This window comes from Leptosomus discolor, chromosome 1 (assembly GCF_034619465.1).
Source record: "Leptosomus discolor isolate bLepDis1 chromosome 1, bLepDis1.hap2, whole genome shotgun sequence".
Lineage (NCBI taxonomy): Eukaryota > Metazoa > Chordata > Aves > Leptosomiformes > Leptosomidae > Leptosomus > Leptosomus discolor.
Genome location: NC_141391.1, coordinates 193,268,720 through 193,287,312, shown reverse-complemented (window position 1 = coordinate 193,287,312; position 18,593 = coordinate 193,268,720). Strand labels below are relative to the sequence as shown.

The 18,593-nt window shown below is 44.2% G+C and overlaps 1 protein-coding gene across 1 annotated transcript; it reads right to left on the bottom strand.

The window, feature by feature from the left end:
* Positions 1 to 2,140: 2,140 nt before the first annotated feature.
* WNT16 (Wnt family member 16) lies at positions 2,141 to 12,924 on the bottom strand. Its single transcript, XM_086473215.1, has 4 exons — positions 12,836 to 12,924; positions 12,464 to 12,717; positions 10,256 to 10,542; positions 2,141 to 2,605 (listed from the first exon to the last, which is right to left on the bottom strand). Exons 1-4 carry the CDS (start codon positions 12,922 to 12,924, stop codon positions 2,141 to 2,143), a joined length of 1,095 nt encoding a protein of 364 aa, XP_086329341.1.
* Positions 12,925 to 18,593: the final 5,669 nt, after the last annotated feature.

Genomic DNA, 18,593 nt, shown 5'->3' with positions numbered 1-18,593 from the left:
ACTCTCTCTTCAGGGTCTTCCACCAGGAAGTGTCCCTCCCATTCAAGTTTTCACAGGGAGGGTGTTGAATCCTCCTGTGACAGCGACTGGCATGCTGAGCACCCTTCCCATTGACAGCAGATTTTGTTGCCTCGGGATAATTATCTGGCTAGGTCAACAGAGACAGACTAGCCAAATGTGGAGGGAAGGTCCAAAAAGAACCAGCAGATAAAGGACTTCTTGCTTGCTAAGCTGATGTTCCTAAGACACTCCACGTAAGGCAGTGAAGTAGGACAATACAGAAGATTTTGTTTGCTTCTTCCTGACCTACACATCCAACAAAGTGACAGGGAATCTGGTCACCGTCTTTCATGGGAAAATAATTGACAACTAGGAAATTAATTCCTCAAAGTAACTTTGAAAGCTTCAACCAAACTGTCTAAGATGATTTCTTTCTAAAAACTGTTAGTGTGGAACAAGTTAAGGGATTGCAAACCCTTGAAAGTCCCCTTGATGTCAGTGGGAGTTCTGCACTTACTGCTGAGCTGGGATTTCACTGTTTATAAAACTGATTTAAAAGAATTGAAAAAGTATACGAATATTAATTAAGTGGTCATTTAGAAAATCATAGTAAGTGTTTCTCCTCAGTGTGTACTAACTGCAATAATTATAACCACCCCAATGATAAAAAGAAGAACATTTATGTAATTCTCTAATTTCCCCCTGCACATGCAAATAAAAATCAGTTAAAGGCTACTATAATAGTAACAAATATCTAACCAACAAATGTCAAAGGCTGTAATCTTATCACATTAGTTTTGGAAATCTTTCACATAACTTGCATAATTTAAATATTTACAAAATATAAACTTTCTTGTCTTATCAAAAATAGGTCTTTGCACATTTAAACAACAGAAATGCTTTTTAAGCCAGGCATTAAATCATTGCATAAAAATAGACAATCTTTCACAGATGTAAAATAAAATTGAGCCAACATATGAAGGGGGAGAAAATGTTCTCAAAAACAGTTTAAATTTTTTAGTGGTGTGAGCCAATCCATAAATTACATTGTGCATTGAACTTACTTGGGATTCAACCTAATGAAAAGTTCTAGCTGCTGCTTCTAAAAGAGAAAACAATATTTAAAAAAATCTTATCCTTTATGGCAGATTTCTTTGGGCTGAATCTTGTATAGTTACTTGTGAAAATGATGGTGAACCACCAGTGAGATGGTTGAACATGGCAGGTTATTGCATATATCCAATAGTGGGGTGATGAGCGACTGACTCGCAAAACTGTGTGTTCAGATACTGAGAAAATGCCTGCAAAGGACTTTATTTCCTTCAAATACCAAACTGTATTTCTGTCTCTCCTCAGACCTGTGCTTCACGCATTTGAAAGACAACCTATAAAAACCCCTGATGTCGCCATTTGGTACACTGCTTACATTCACCAAGCTGTGCTCCAGCCCCTCTGCTCTGGACACAGCTTGCTCCATGCTGACTGACCCTCCTCTTCCACCCAGGCAGTGCCCAGCTCTCTGCAGTCATGCATGTTTCTCAGTACCAGACACTTTTCTGCATATCATGCAGAAGAAATCTTTCCGAACAGTTGCAAAGCAAATGCTTCATGGTCAACAGCAGAACATTTCCCCTATCTTTGTTTTTTTTTGTTTTTTTGTTTTTTTTTTTTATAAAGCCTGCAGAAATGAACCATCTAGTGGACCCATCTAGTCCCAGTTTTTAAAATACAGACACAAGGATTATATCTAACATCTTAAATGCCCTCTTAACTCTTCAGTCTCTGGCTAACAAGATCTTGAGTTTTCTCCACTGTACCTACCAACCACATGGATCTTCAGGATGCTATGGCTATTAAAGACTTGGAAAGTTTATTGTCTGTCCCTGCTCATGGAGTTACATGTTCAAATGTGTCATCAGGAGTCCTTTTTTGCCGTTTTAGCTGTCCCTGCGTGCAGGCTGCTGTTCACTTGGTTACTTTTTCATATGCCAAATGCTTGGGCTACCCATTGTTTGGCAATACCCATTCCCCCTGAGGCTGATCCCCCTGCAATCCCACACAGTAAGAGTAATTGCTGCCTGTGTGGCAGTTATGTGTACCAAACCGTGAAGGATGGTTTGGCCATTTTCTGCACTTAATCTTATTTGCAGGTGTGTACATCAGTCATAGTCTCGCACCTCCGGCAGCGCACATAGCAGCACCAGACAAACTTGCATTCACACCTTTCCACGTGCCTGACAACATGGGTGTTGTACCCACGCCCACAGCAGAGAAGGTTGCAGCCGTCGGGTCCCTCTGAGGTGCGGTTACATTCCCTTCCCTGAGTACCAGGGATCCCCAATTTTTGGTCTTCGACACAGTAATTGGGAGATTTGTTCAGATACAGCAGGTCTTCTTTCCCAATTGGTATTTTTCGCTGGCTTTTCTCTTTCCTGCGTAGCTTTTTTTTCAGTCTGTCTGATATTTGTATACTATTTTCATACTTATCCTTTAAAAAACGGCCAATCTTTTCAAAGGAGGACATTGTTTTCCAACAAGTTTTCACAGCACAGGACCCAGAAACACCATGACAACGGCAATCCACTGACATCAGCTTTGCTACAGCCTGAAAGCAAAGAAGAACAACATTTGGATGTAGTCTTGCATTCATTAGGAATACTGTCTGACATCAGTAACACAGAAGTCTCAAAGTATTTAATATTACAGGTGCCACTGCCATTTCAGTGATGGGGAAGCTAGAGCACAGGAGGATACATGTTAGGAATCATGTTTCCAACTCCAGACCCTCACTATGAGAAGCCCGATCTTCAGAAGTGCTCTGCATTTGCCCTGTGCAACGGTGATAACGTAGCAGTATCAAACCTCAATAACGAAAGCTTGTACTTCTGGCTGGCTTTTCATTCTGGAGGATCCTAAATACCTGAAATGACATGCCCTGTGTTGCTCCTCCCACTGCTGCAATGCAAATGGCCCTTGTGGAGAATAGTGGGAGAGGAAGCAGGGATAGGGGAGGTAACGGCACTGTTCCTGTGCTGGAAGACATTTACTGGGCAGATCTATGCCATCTTTTAAGGGTGCCTTGCAGCTACCATCAAGCTCACTAAATATTCACAACACCGTCTGTAACTAAGGCCACAGGAATGGCTTGAGGTCGAAGTGTCTGTGTGATCAGCTTGGCTTAGCTCCCGAAGCAGAGCAGCGTACAGCCTGGAGGTGCCTCAGGGCAGACCTGTGTTGGAAGAGCAGGAGGATGCCCACGGCTCTGAGCTCCACGGAAAGTCTATCAAAGGAGCCACTATACTTCAGCAGAGGTACCTTCAACTCAGCTATTCTGGAGTAAATCTCAGGTGCTTCTCACTTACAGGATCAGGCCCTGTTCTTATAGTTTAGACATATCAAGTCCTGTTCTTGTAATTTAGGCATATTAGTACTATCATGGGTTTCTAGTGTTGCATAATGGCTCTATTTAACATAATTTGATAGTTGCACTCGTACTACTTTTATAACTTTCAATGTTTCAGCAAAATTTCCACAGTTATTACCAACATTACAACACTCTTAGATGGGCCACTTTTCCATGCCCATGCAGATGGAAGCACTGGGATGAACAGTAACTGTTGGACCAACAATGGGAAATCTGTAGCCTGCATTCAGCTTTTGCAACACACAAGAATTTTGGCTCAGTTTATAGGAGACCAAGCCCCAAAGAACTGGAATCTGTAAACAAGCAGTAACTGTCTTTATCTGGGACTACAACTCAAATAGTCAGCAGACAATCAATATAATACTTTTCTATGGAATATCTAATAGTCATAGTATAAAATTATGCTATTAGATTCATGACACATCTCACATTAGAGCTTGGAAAAGTGCACAGAAAAATCATTGCATGCACAGATACAGCAAAAGGTCAAGGTATCGTAATTTTTGTTTTGTTTTGTTTTACCTTTCCATTAATGTACTTTCTGGAGCCACCCTGTAGACTCATACAGGCCGTTGTAAAACATTCCATTTTACTAACCTTTCCAAGTTTGAATTTTAAATTAACTCATAGTAAGTTTCTCATGAAACGTCTCATGCAGCAAGGCCAATACAGATTCAAACTATTCCTCTGTGGAGGAACGCCTGTTTGCCACAAAATAGGAAAGACAAAACCGCCCCCCCCCCAACTTCATGATGTTTATTAAATTTCACCCTAAACCTTCACTTACCCCACAGCCCCCACAAATATTAATGCTGTAAATCTGTGTCTTCTCAAACTGTCTTAGGTAAGAAAAAAGAAGACAAATTATCAAACAGCCTCCTCTGGTTTTCCCAGAGAAAACAGTTTCATTTGTACTTGTTCCTAAGCCTTGATTCTACAGTGAGCCTACTGAGCCCTACAGACCCTATGCAGGATCAGAAATAAGCTCAAGTCCCAGACCGCTTATTTGTAGCTCAGGCAGCACAAATGCCATCCTTAAAGTTTCAGAGCTAGTCAAGGCATGGAGCAGATAAAATGAGCTGTTTCTACCCTGTTTGTGTTAAACTGAGACTTTTCATCATGGTGAATGCAGTCACTGAAGTTTGAGATGAGTCCAACGTGGTTAAATTCATTGATTTCAGTGGGAGCTGAGGCCTCCTGGCACATTCTGCCCCAAAGATATTGACACAAGCCTGAGTTGGTATTTGCATATAACTCCACAAACATTATTAAAAATACACATGACCAAAGTGTTTGCCTGGAGTCACATCTTTGGCAAATGAACAGGACCTACTTGTTGGCAGAGGTTACCACGGAAGCCAGAGAAGCAAGGCATTCAAGGAACCACTAGCAAGAAAGAGCAGGTGTATGCGCTGACCTAGAACAGCCATTAGCCTTTGCATACTAAACCTGGTGAAGTGATGCACCAGTACAGGAGATTTCCAGGTGCTGTGTATTGCTTTTGGGATTGGAGATTTTTCCCTATCCTGGAAGAAATAAGAACGTTACAAAAAGCAGACCCTCACCCTAGAGCACATAGACTCTTTCAGTGGCAAATGAACTGGCAGTAACTCTTGTAGATACTTACCTTCTCTCCCTCACAGGCTAGTTTCTGTTTAATAGACAGACTCGACCTTGTGCTCATATCTTGAGAATCTACCAATAAGGAAATCACTGGGTTGTCAGAATATGCATCATTAAGATGTAACAGTGATTGAGGCAGATGAGAATTTGAGATCCAAGGACGGAAAGTCTTTGTTAGAATACAGATAACCTAATAAGATGTCAAGGAAAAGAGAAACACGGTATCAAAAGATGAATTTCACACACAACTGACAAACAGAACGGATTTAATAGTGTTTTCCAATTTCTAATGATTAGTTATTTATAACAAGGCAAGTAACTAGAATCTCAAAGTAGTCTGAAATCACATTGTGTTGTAGGATTTATAAGGTTACAGATGTAATCCTTGCTTTCACTGCAGTATGATACAGTACTAACTAGGGAAGAAACAACAGGGTAAAAACATACAATTTGGGTTGGGGAGAGAAGTGTGCTTCCAAGTCTGCTTGGATCAGGCATAGTAAAACCTGGATGGGGCACAAGGATCCAGAAATTGTCAGAGGAAGCACTGGACATGTCTGATAGCTGCTAAGGGTGAGCTACTTCCATGCGGGCAAGTAGCCCATCAGATGACACTCAGAGTCTTTCCCTGAGGATGAATTAGCGAAAACTATAGGGAGAGAGAGCTTCTAACAGGAGCAGAAACTGATGTTGGAGTCTCAGGTTGATATAAAAACACAAAAATGCAGCATATATTAGCAGTGTATGGACAATCAAATGAATGCAAGAAATAGAAGTGCGATTAAGTGTGGAAGCACTGAGAACATCCATAGCAGTTAAAAACATATGTGTTTTTATTCTGTGTTGCTCAGGATTCTCACATGAAGCTTCGATGGACGCTGTTTTAGAATGATTTAGGGAGTAGGAATCTTATCTTGCTGTTTTCTTGAAAGCAAACCTAAGATGGTACCTGTAGAGCCACGCAGCCTTCTTGTGGAATGTGACTGCAACACACGCCTGTGTCTCAGCAGAGTTACTGGGATGCACAGCTACAGGGAGTGTGACTTCCAGACTGACTCCACAACCAGGGCTCAGTTTCACACCTTCAGATTCACGTGGTGAATCTTTTCAGTTATTTGTGAAATTGTGAGAGGATTCTCCCTAAGGAACAAAATTTCATAGAGAATTTCAGAGGAGCACTGTTACTCACAGAAACACAGTGGATAGACGTGTCCTGTGCAAGTTGGGACAGGTTTTCAGTTTTCTTAGGCTGGTCATGACAATGACTGACTGCTTGTGAGAAATGATCAGCGTGGAACTGAGCTGGATCCACGAGTGTTGTGTTCAGCCACAAGCCCACCTGAGCAGTTCCTCTTGCCCCTATTGCCACTCACTGGTACTAGCCCCAGTGGTACTAGCATAACAAAAGTGCAGGGTTTAAGTGATGAACTGCATACAGTATTAAAAATTAACCTGAAAAAAAGATCATTTTTAAACTGACTTCCTTTCACTGATTCAACGCTATTAACCGAGGAGTGGGGCGGGGTGGGCACGTGTGGCTAGAACAGGCGGATGGGCAGAAAGCAGAGATCGGTCCTCAGCAAAGGACAGTCAGTGGAATCACAGTTTATATACCACTTAATGCCAATTAATGCTTAGTATCTCCAAGCTAAGCTCTCTGTTTGCAGGCACTGTTCTCAGCTGTGAGACAGGGGCTGCCAGTACTTGTTTTGCAAGAGGAACTCATGCCTGTAATCGAACAGCCTAATTTAAGCCACTGGTAGAACTAATAGGAGTATTCGTGAAGGCAAGCACATGTCCTACTGGAGGTACAGCACTTAAGAACAGTTGCAGACTGTTGGTGGGTCTGTTACCAGCCCACAAGTACCAGTAAAAATAAACTCTCGGATGAGCCAAGCTATTTCAATGTGAGAACACAAGTCCTGCAGATCAAATAAATTTCCACAAGTGGAAAACTGAGCAGAATTCTTCCATCAGTAAAAAAATACTAATACAATAATAGCCAACACATAGTGCCCGACTCTGCTCATTCTTTTATATAAGGAGCAGAGGTGTCCAATTCACATATGCACATTTAAGTATGCTGAACATCGCAGTGCTAAAAGATGATGAACATTTATCTTCTGGCAGAATAAGGAACGAAATCTAGATCTTCTGAGGTTCAGGTTAGTATCCTAAACAGTGGACAACTCAGTTAAAGGGTCCTTACTGTTTTAAAATTGATATATCTTGGATTTAACGATGAGGTGTAGAAACGTAAAATAGCATTTTGTATGGAAATGGGAAAGCAACAAGAGAATTCTGCACAGACCAGTTCCATTAGTAACTCCAAACAAACACAGAAGTATTGTCCCTGGAAGACTGCTCTTGCAAGACACAGAAGCAAGAACATGATAGTATTTACTACAAAAGGTCATATGGTACCAAAATATATTGCAAAACACCCTTCTTGTAAGCCCCAAAACAGGAAGGTCAATGTTTTCCAACATCTCCTAGTTAAGGATTTTGAAACTACAAAAATTAAGAGTTCTGCTAAGCTTTACTTCAGCTAATATTGCTGCTACAAATTCCAAGTACCAACTTTAAACATCTTCTTTCACTCTGGACAGTGATCCAAATATTTGCTTTATCCTACAGTATGCTATTAAGTTACAAAATATTTATGCATGGAAGCTGCCTAAATAGTCTGCCCATTTTCTTCCAAGATAATGAACAATGAATACACCATTGATACAAAATCAGTGAAATAAGGGTCTTCTGGCCTTTCAGGCTTGCAGTAGATTTTTTTTTTTTTTTAAATACAGTATCTTGGAAAAGGAATGAGTGTATGTATTGTGTGCACTAAAAAAAGGCTGTGACAGTACTGTGAAAAGCCTAAAACCCCAAAAGGTCCTCAGGATCTAATGGATCCTGTTGGGCCAGATTCTACCACATTCTTGGAGACTGTCAGCCTAGTCTAAAACTCCAGTTTCATGAAGTTATGTAAAGTAGGAGACACCACTCAACATGAATAGTAACAGAAGATACTGTAGTTGCACGACATTAAAGATATGTACTCAGAATTTATTACATTTTCACGCATATAACTAACATCTAAGACAACTTGGATCCTGTCAAAAATACTATTTATGGAAAATGAAGACTTGCTTAACTACATCCTCTAATGCCTTGTAGCTTTAGTTCACTGAAAATACTTCTCTTCGGCTGAATGTGCTCTTCCCCTTTGCCAGTCAGCCCTGTCCCCATGGCATAGGTGGCCCAGCTGTCTGTGTGATTGCTATGGATGAGATCAGGGACCTGATCCAACTTTAAAGAAACCAACACCAAACAAGAAGTTTCTCTTCTAGGCTCTGTGTGTGAGGTTGTTTTTTGGGATTTTTTTAAAAGCTGAACGGTTCCTTTGTACAGTTCACAGCTCAGGACCCCAGACAATTGTTCTGGCACACCTGCAGCAATGAGTGATGAGCACAGGGATGGTATGGGAAGATCAGAAGAGAACACTGTCACTGAAGACAGGACAGCAAACTACTGCTGCTGCTTACATAAAGCTAAAGGCAGACAAGAGAACAGGGTATCAAAGGGAAGACCTGTGTTGCTGTCACCTGAACACAGAAATCACATCTCTCTTTCTCTTTGAAGTTCCTCTGGAGCCTTGCAGTCTTCTTTCCTACACTTGCACTGTCACCCTAATGCAAGAAAATGGCACTGTCTAATGACAAACATGAGTATTAAAATAGAAGTTCATATCTGTACTGTATATTAAAAATCATGAAATTAAGAGAGATAATTTTGTGGAGATGATGATCTCCTCCCTTAATTATCTCTTTCTACAAATGTCATAAATGACCCTTTGCTCTTTCCCTAAGGAAATAATCACTTCATTTGCTGCTCCTCTTATTAACATCCCCTACTACGCAATACCAACCACTTTTCCTTGGAGATGATTTAGCTGACCAACATCTAACTAAACTCACAGTAACTGTTCTCAGCATCTACTTAGGTTTAAACTTTGCTTCTTCTACTTCAGTCCTGAAGAGGGCTTACGTCCATGAAAGATTTTCTGGTTTTCCAACTATATAACTTAATTAAATTAAATAACACATATTACTTTGTAAACTGTAAAAAACAGTTTAAATTAAAATAGTTCGCAATGATACTACCATGGCTCTTATGATGTCTTACTACGGCTATTTCCCGCCTATGGTGAATAGGAAAGTTGTTTTCAGTAAAACTCACTGATGCTGCATCTGGCTATAGGAAATTACTGTTACAATGGTCAAAACCAGAGTGTCTCCATTTCTTTTCTTTGGTTATAGCTGTGTCACTGAGCAGAACAGATTTAAAATATTATGGGGCCAGAGAGCACCATTAAACACAAAGTTAAAAGCTCCAAGGTAAAGCAGAGAAAGTAATTTTAAAGCAAGAACCAGAATCCAAGTCTCTGCCACTCCAGATGTAAGCCCCAAGCACTAGATTACAGCTTCACATCCCCGTGTATTGGCGGTTTCTGCCTCCATTTATTATCCTCTGCGGAACAGGAGAGAAGGACGCAGTGTCACACCCCCCCCCCTCCATTTCCTCTGCAGCTATGGGTTTGAGGTCCTTCAGGCTGAAGAAGAGCTATCCAAAGACAGTCTCCTCTCACTTCTCTGATGAGTGCCCTAACCAGTGGGCTACTTTAAACCAGACGTGTCACTTCCATCCCATCTTTTAAAATAAAAGGTTAACTCTTGAATTCCTCTCTGAACGATTTTAGACTTCTGATCTCAGCTCTGGACCCCACATTGTGGATGGGTAATGACGCCTCGGGTCCAGTCTGCCTGCTTATTCATTATTGGAGAGAATTAAAAATGCAGGTCATGATAATAACAGAATAATCAGTGAAGAAACTCCTAATGTATTATGCTGATGACTAGACTAAGTCAAGTTTGCCACAGAATATCAAATACCTGTTTAAAATAACTCTGATGAGCCCTCCAGATGTAAGTTTTATTTCGTGGATTTAATTTTAACCTGTGGAGTTTAGTTAGTTAGTTAAAATTAGCTCTGACTCCGAGTTTGTACGTGTTTGCTTTGGCGATGTGAGTGCTGTTCTTGTCGTTGGCCCCGTCTGTATCTGCAGGCAAGGACAGGCCTCGTTTGGTTAATGCCATTTTGTCAATGAAGACGAACAAGAAATTGTTGCTATTTCTGAATGGTGACACATACCTGCCTCCCCGCCTCGTTGTTGTGCAGGTTCATCGCTGCCAGTCCGCTCCCGCTCTTGCCTGTTACATTCTTAACGGGCACATCCAGGAACTTTCTGCTGAACGACATTCCATAGTGGATATCATCGGAGCAGCCGCCCCAGTGCCAGCCCTCACTGGCCGAGCCACCATGTCGCAGGTTCGTGTCACAGGAGCACTCGGTCATGTTTCCTGCGCTGCACGATCGTGTCACCGAATGCACGAGGCCCGCCGACGTCACTGCGTATATGAACGCAGTTTCCTTTGTGCCTACAAAGCAAGGCACAAATAAGTTACTTCATAACTCCCTCTGATTACCTTCCTGGCGGAGCTGTAGAAACCAATTTTACAAGCCAGACTATTATTAAAGGGGAACAGTTACAAGTTTAAAGTCATCACAGCTTGGTCTGTGGAGTCAACTTGTTTAAAGCAGTGGATATTTTCATCCAAAAAAAGACTTCAGGGCCTCTTCATATGACCATGCTACTAATGGTGCTGTTTCTGGCTTCTTGTACCATGCGATTTTTGGTAGCTCCTTTCTAAGCCTGGTTGCAAACTTTATTTGCCACAGAAACTTTCAAGTCAATTAAGTTTTCATAATCAAAAAAAAAAAACCAAACCCAAAACAAACCACACCCGAAACCCCTTACTCTCCACTCTGCTTTTCACTATTCATATTGATTTGAAGAAGAAGAAGGGGTTAGTTCAGATCTTGGAGGAGGAACTCGAAGCTGTCATGATCCTGGGTTACTTTGGTATAGGGCCAGAACTTACCTCATGCTAAATTTAGCAGACATTGAGGTTGTTCTAATTCACAAAGGTTGCAAACAGCCCCAAGAATCTTAAACCAGGCAAAAATCAGGATGGCACAAATTTAGGCCATGTGCTTTTCCTAGAATAAGCTGGCCATGGGGAAGATGGCATCACAGAAAGCCTTCAACTGTTAGACTAGATCTCAGAAGAATCATGGAGGGACCTGCCTGGGCCTCTTAAGCCAGTCCCGTTCTCTGAGACTTCTGGGATAAGGTGGCACAGACCTTTAAACCATGTTAAGCCAGGTATACTCTCTAAGCAAGCTGAAAATCAATGACTGGCCATTATCTGCAGCTAAAATTTCACTGTACTGATTTTTACTGTTGTAAAAACCATTTGTTATTTCCAGTCTCCCAAGTTTCTGCTCATGGGCAGGAAAGTTCCTGTTGGTTTCTCCTGTTCATATTAGTCCTGTAACATCATAAAATTCACCATACTAGTGAAGCTTTGTGGGTTAGCGGTGCTGGTCATTTATGGGTCTGCAGGAATAGTCCTTCCTATTGGACAGAAGGACTAACATACAATACATATGACTACATATGGGAGGGTAAACTTCTCCCTGCGTTTTTTTTTCCTTTCCCTTTTTGGAATACGCATTGCATTTTATTTCTCATTTTCCGTTTTCATAGTTAATGTTTGGGTTTTGTTTTGTTTTTTCACTGTTGTATTGTAGTGTAAACTGAAGATTGCACAAACCCAAAATGAAGTACCGGTATACTTAAGTTCACATCAATGGCTACGCTGAAATCTCAGAGTGCTCAAAAGAAACTTGCAGGATCAAGACCTTTGACACTGCCATTTGACACAAACAAAATGTCCCTACTTCAGTGTGAATGTCAGCTATTCCGTTACTAGTTCACACAACGAAAGAAGCTTTGCCTTTGCTGTGCTGAGCAGTACCTCCTAGCTGAGCACATACGATACGTTTTAAAGCAACTCACATTGCATACGGTGCTGTGAGCAGATTTTTACCTGCAACCAAGTGACCTTTTCGAAACACCGCGTGTCATTACCTCACTCATTTAGCAATTATGACGTAAGCGGATAAGCCCGACATTGGTCTAAGAATATCAACATTTCAACACAGTTAAGTGGATCTAGTTAAAGGCACTGTCGCCCACGGACGTACTAAGCAAAAATTATCATGAGCAACAATCATGTGGGCAAGGCAAGGGCAGGTTTTGTCCGCCCGGTGCGTTTCGCGTACCTGCGTTTGCCTCCCGGGGCGGATGCGGTGACCGCCCGCCACGACGGCACTCCTGCGCCCGGCGGGACGGCCGGTCCCCGCGCCCGCCCCGCCGGGGGAGCCCCGCGCTCCTCCCTGCGCCGGCGGCGGGCGCACCTGCGGGCCGGCGGCCCCGTCGGGGCGGACACTCACCGCTGCTGAGCTGGTGCCCGAAGGCGGCGGCGGCGGGGGCGGCGGTTCCGCGGCGGGCGGCGGGCGGCGGGCGGCAGTCCCAGCGCTCGTGTCGGAACTGGCTGCGGCACTCCTGGAGGCCCAGACGCGCTCCCTCCCGGATGGCGGGCACCAGCTCCGGCTTCTCCTTGCACAGGTCCTGCTGCCGCCGGCTCAGCGGAGGGCTGGCGCAGCCCGGCTTCTCCGGCCCGCCGGCGGCGGCGATGCCCAGCCACCTGCAGAAGCAGCCACCGACCCCCCCGCCCCCGTCAGCGCCGGGGCCCGGCGGACACGGCGGAGGGGGGACGGGACACGGGGGCCGCGCAGCCCTCCCTCCCCCGCCCGGCTACTCACATCCAGGTGCCGCCGGCGGCGGCGGGGCAGAGGGCGAGCAGCAGCGCTGCCCGCAGCAGCCGCGGTCCGAGGGGGGCTCCGCGCCCCATGGCCGCCGCATCGAGCCCCGCCGCCCCGCCGCTGCCCGCCGCCCGGCCCCCCGGGCAGCAGCGACCGAGGGGGACAGCCGCCAGTGGCGCCCCCCTACTCGTCTGTCTCCTCCTCGGGGGGCAAGGGGCAGCTGGCGGGGGCAGCGGGGGCCGTCGGAGGCGCCTCCCGGGGAGATGGGGCTGGCGGGGAGGGCGGCAGGAGGGGAAGCATCGGGAGCGCTTGATCCCCTTCAAGGTGAGAAAGTTGGGTTTGATGTTTTCCCCGGCTCCGTCCCCGGCTCTGCCTCCCCCGGCAGCGCATTGGCCGCCCGGGGGCCGGGGCGGGCCGGGGCGGGCCGGGCCGGGGCGCGGCGGGGGCTGCGCGCCGTTCCGCGCCGTTCCGCGCCGCTCCGCTGTGCCCGGGCCGCGGCCGGCGCCGCCGCTCGCCAGCCCCTCCGCGGCGCTGGCCCCGTCCTCCGGGCTTGAAGCGCTGAGGGGGTGGTGGCGGGGGGTGCGGGCCGGGCTGCCGGCAGAGCAACCTGCAGGTCTGCAGTGGCTGCGTCCGCAGAAGGAAGACAGGACATGGAATGATGGTGGTCACGGATCGTAACATTCCCTACGCTTTTTATTCAGGTTTTCTAGCGCTTTAGCAGTATTAACTAACTGGCTCCGGAGTCAGCATCAGCATTCATTAGGACAGCATTTGTCCGCTTCTGTTAGCTCCAGTGAAACACTCGTATCAACTGCTACCTTAGCAATTGTGAGTTGCTCATTTTACACGTTAAAAGCCCATGAGTCAGCTAGCACCTGATGAAGAGCTGGTGTTGGCACTCTGGACTTTCAAGTCCTCTTTGATCACAATATATTGCTGCTTCCTTCTCTGTAAGCGAAACACCTGCAGTAAAAATAATCTGGATAAAATGGCAGCTCTGTAAAGACTTTGATTTGACACAGTTGTAAGTTAGCGAAATAGTTCTTGTTGACTGACAACAGCTCCAAGTGAAGAGCACAATAAATCGTCTCCAGTGGCAGCTGTACATTTTTAAGGGTAAAACATGTTGAGAAATAATCAGATAAATGTGGTGTTCCCCCTGCCTTTTTCCCCACGGATGTGCTGAGATATTTTAAGAGTAGAGGCTGTGGTACATTTAGATCTATAAAATTATGGCTCCTTCCTACTTTGCGCTCGTTTGCCTGATCTTAAAGGGTCTCCAAAACACTGCCAGTTCTCAGCAGCTGCCATATGACCCCACGAGCTATTTAAACCTTCTGATACGGCTTGTTTTCTCTGTTCTGAATTTTAGTCTGGAGAACATCTGCTTGTGGTTGCAGAAGAACTTAGTCTGGAGTGAGGGAAATGGATGGAGGATGACATCGGAACACAGGGAACCAGCCGTGAGACAGGCCTGAACCAGCCAAAACTGTGTGGGCTGTGTCAGAGAATTATCTAATTATTCCAGGACACATGGTTCGTTTTATCCTCGCTGCTGCTTCCTGGCTCCACCTACTAAAGTTAATTCAAAGCCCTGGTCTAGCAGTCATGTATTTCTTATGTGCTTCTTGATCTGCTAAATGCATTTATCATCCACTTTGAAATGATTTTTTTTTCAGTCAGTTCTTTTAACAGGGTTCCTCTCTGTGGTTTGTTTGGTTTTGGTTTTGGTTTTAGGTTGTTTTGTTTTGTTTTTAAATTAGCATGGAGCCTTTGGTCCTCGATTCTTATATGTGAATTTTATTCTAGAAGCTGTGGAATCTTATATGCTAATAACAATGCAAGATTTAAATTAGAAAAATACTAATTTCAAAAATTCCAATCCTATTTGTAGCATATTTTATGTATGATACCACAAATAAATTACCTCTCTGTTAAGTTTCCATATGCTGGGATCTCATATTGTCTACATTTTTTTGCTATGATAACCATTAAGTAGTTAGGAGAACGCTTTGATCATATACACTTGTGTAAAGTGAAACAGTTGCAGTTTGAAGTGGTGATGCTAAAAAAAAAAAGATAATGTAAATTGTAGGGGACTTCTTGAGATCATCCAGTTCAATCTCTAGGAATGACTGGAAGCAAACCACATTTTTCCATGACCATCTGATTTAAAGAATTTTGGATTACTATGTATTTGTATCCTAATCCCCCATCTGCCTCTCTTCCCATCTGTTTCCCTGACAACCTCTCCCCCACTGCCCACAGTCCCTGCACCTCCTCTCTGGCTGTTGCAGCCTGGTTGCCCACCAGATCCCCCAGTCTCTGCCCCTCTCCTGCCTCGCAGCTTCCTGCCTGCCCTTCACACCATCTTACTGCGTTATTCCCTCCAGCAATACTGTCCTCTCTGGGCAAAAGCAGCACATAGAGGAGTATTTCTGTTAGTCTAGAGCTGTGTCTCTGCATATGGCTTGGCTGGCTACTAGGAAGGGAAGGGCAAAAAAATTACTTTGCAAGCTATGTTCTTATGCCAACCTGCAAAGGGGCACGATTAGGAAAGACCATGCTGATCTATCAAAATGAATTGAAATTTGCCAAATGTTTCTAAAGTCTGTAGTTTTAAATTCACTGGTCCTTCAGAGCCCTCTATGCTGGAAGACCATTCACTCCATCACAGACAGCAACATGGGTGTGATGCAGAGGCAATGAACCAGAATCCAAGCCAAGGTGCCAAGTCTCAGTGATAAAAATGTACTATGAATCAGGGAAGACAAATGAGACTTACTGCTTATCTTACTTTCTCTGGCCAAGGTGGGGCTGTCTGTGGCTATTCATACTAGAATACCCATATTTTCTGTTTTAAAAAGAAGACAATAAACTGTTGTTAAAAGAAAAAAAAAGGAAATGTGTCTAAGCTGAGTTGTATTTCCTGACTGGACATTTAATAATTTACTTTTTAATGATGATTAATGTTATCTTGACAGAGTCAATTACAGATATATATATATAATTTTGATTCACTGTTAGATAAGAAAAAATACTGTGTTGTGCAGAATCTGTGTGGAAAAGCAGATCACTTGACTGATAATATGCTTCACAGATAGACCAATTATCTCTTTAAAATGTTAGTGGCTAGTGCTCTCACTATAATCCAGGTCTGCCACCTTATTTACTAGATGCAAGTACATACAATGTTAATTTCTCCTAAACAAGTAACCACTTTTGAAAACTTTGTTCAAATCATCTTCCTTCTCCTGGAATTTCTGATGCCCTGCAGAGACATGAATATAACACAGCAGACTGTGTCATCCCACCTGTACACATGGGCCCTATGGCCCAAAGGGGGCATTATCCTCTTATCTTGAAAAACTCAGCAGACGTAAACCTGCCATCCAAACAGAAAAATTTCACTTATTCTCTAAATCAGGTTGTCCCTGAAATTTGTCACATTTGGTGTCCAAGCACATATTCCATACTTCTAAAGTAACAAATATGCTTTCAAATCACCTCAGTGCTTGCCTGCACGATGGTGCCCATCGGCCCTGGGCACCGTGGACGTGCTGAGTCTTTGCACTGAAGAAACTGGAGCTGTGTCAGCATTAGGTGTTGTCATCAAGGTTTGCATGTGTTAGCTGTGACAAACTCTTCTGAGGAAAGCAGCCACGCTGTTTCCAAAGATCACATGCCAGCAGAGCCTTGAAGTAAGTGTAAAGGTCACTGCGACTCAGTCGGTAGCTGTGAATTGCTATGTGCTCACTGAGCAGTCACATAGTGCGGGGCAATACCCTGATAGCACAGCGGTATCACAGTTCTCCACGCACAGCTCTGCCACCAGGGTTGCTGGGAATTGATAGCATGACATTGCAGCATTTGCAAAACAGGCTTGTGCCTTGGGAGGCCTGACCCAGCCCAGCCATCCCGTGCCTTTTTGCTCTGCCCCAACTCCCTTTCTCCTTGGCCCACAGGCAATGCTGCTTGCAGGAGCCTCCTTGCTCCGGCAGCGGGGAAGGGCTGGAGGCAACCTAGGCTTGCATCCCAGTCCCCAGCAAAACAGTGGTACCCAAGCAGAGCTGTTGCACTGTGGGGGCTGCGAGAGTACCGTATCCTCAGCAAGAACGGACATGAGGAGAGATGTGCAGTGAACCCAGATTTCAGGCCAGGGTCTTTGCACTATTGGTGCAGTGCCCCCTTACACGTAAAGGGCGAGTGTCAGGAGGATGGAGCCGAGCTCTTCTCGGTGATGTCCAATGGCAAGACAAGGGGCAACGGGTGCAAGTTGGAGCACAGGATGTTCCACATTAACATAAGGAAAAACCTTTTCATTGTGAGTGTGACAGAGCACTGGAACAGGCTGCTCAGAGAGGTTGTGAAGTCTCCTTCTCTGGAGACATTCAAAACCCTCCTGGATGCGTTCCTGTGTGACCTACTCTAGGTGGTCCTGCTCTGGCAGGGGGGTTGGACTAGATGATCTTTTGAGGTCCCTTCCAACCCCTAACGTTCTGTGAGTCTGAGATTCTGTGTGATTCTGTGATGTTTCAGCAGACAAGTCTCAGGCACTCGATAAGGTCAGGCTGGTGGTAGAAGGGAAGTTAGAGAGGAAAAGTGCTACGCCCCTTCTCCCATACAGAGTTCCCTGAGGTCCCTCTGCCTCCCATCCAGAGGTTTAACATTATTGCTGTTATCAGTTTTATTTTCCATTTTAGTATGTATAGCCCGAAAATACACGTCTGTTGCTAATTTAGACCTGTCATACTGAATTCACGAATGACTTTGGAGTCTGCTGTTGACTGTGGTGGTAAATCTGTACACAGTGTCCCGTATTTACCAATATCCAGATGAGTGCTTGAGATCTGCTGATATTTTGGGGGATCCTGGAAGTAGGTACAGGTTTCTTCTGCAGCACTGTTGGCAAATTATGTTCTCTGAGACAGTCTAAGTGAAGGTATTTTCTAGAGTTACTCCAGAGATGTTCTTGGCATACCAGTATTAACTAAAATGAGTCAAGGGAATGTTGATAAGGCTTCAAAGCATAACTAAGAGGGGTGTGAAAGATGTGGGAAAAAATCCCCTTTTTAATTCTGATTTCACCCACATCCTATTTACTACTAAAAATTAAAATTAATAGTAAAATTTCATTTGATAACAGTGCACTTTTATGCCATCAATGCCATCAGTGAATTTCCCTGGTTGTTTTGAGGAGGATGGGAAATGCTCTTAGAGATGCGATATTATGAAAAATTAAATATTTCACTGGCATAAAATATACTCAATGTTTTTCTTCATATTTAAAGCAGCACTATTTAAACTTTTGATTTTTTTTTATGTTATAGGTAAAGTGTATGAGATTAGGGGAGGGTTGGTGCTGCCGCCTGTTGTGGCAGAATTTCTGGGAAGTAATTATGGTGTTTGGTGAAAACAGTAGCTCAAGTGTACGGAAGAACTCAAGTGACTTTAATGAAGGGGAAGTCTGGAAGTATTCGTTATTTGGTTTTTAGATCAGACTCCTCTGAGGGTGTAACACCACTGCTTTGTTGCTGTATGTGGAAACTTTGTACAGGAGTTCCTGACATAAGCAGGATAAGATACACTGTGTGCAGGCACACACGTTGTGCACAGAAGCAGCATGCCCACAAGGAGGTTGCTGTATTTTAGGTATACAACAGGTAGAGGAAGGAGGGGGAGCTGCTGCCCTAGGAGTGGTGCTGTCTGCAACTTAGTTCATATTCCTGCCCCAGCTGCTGACTTGCATTAACACTTT

What these genes read in the sequence shown, in the direction of transcription:
- WNT16 (XM_086473215.1), bottom strand. Translation starts at nt 12,924, where the DNA reads ATGGGGCGCGGAGCCCCCCTCGGACCGCGGCTGCTGCGGGCAGCGCTG. An exon ending in GCCGCCGGCGGCACCTGGAT is followed by an intron (nt 12,718 to 12,835) that starts GTGAGTAGCCGG and finishes CTGCTTCTGCAG; the next exon opens with GTGGCTGGGCATCGCCGCCG. An exon ending in ACAACGAGGCGGGGAGGCAG is followed by an intron (nt 2,606 to 10,255) that starts GTATGTGTCACC and finishes CTTTGCTTTCAG; the next exon opens with GCTGTAGCAAAGCTGATGTC.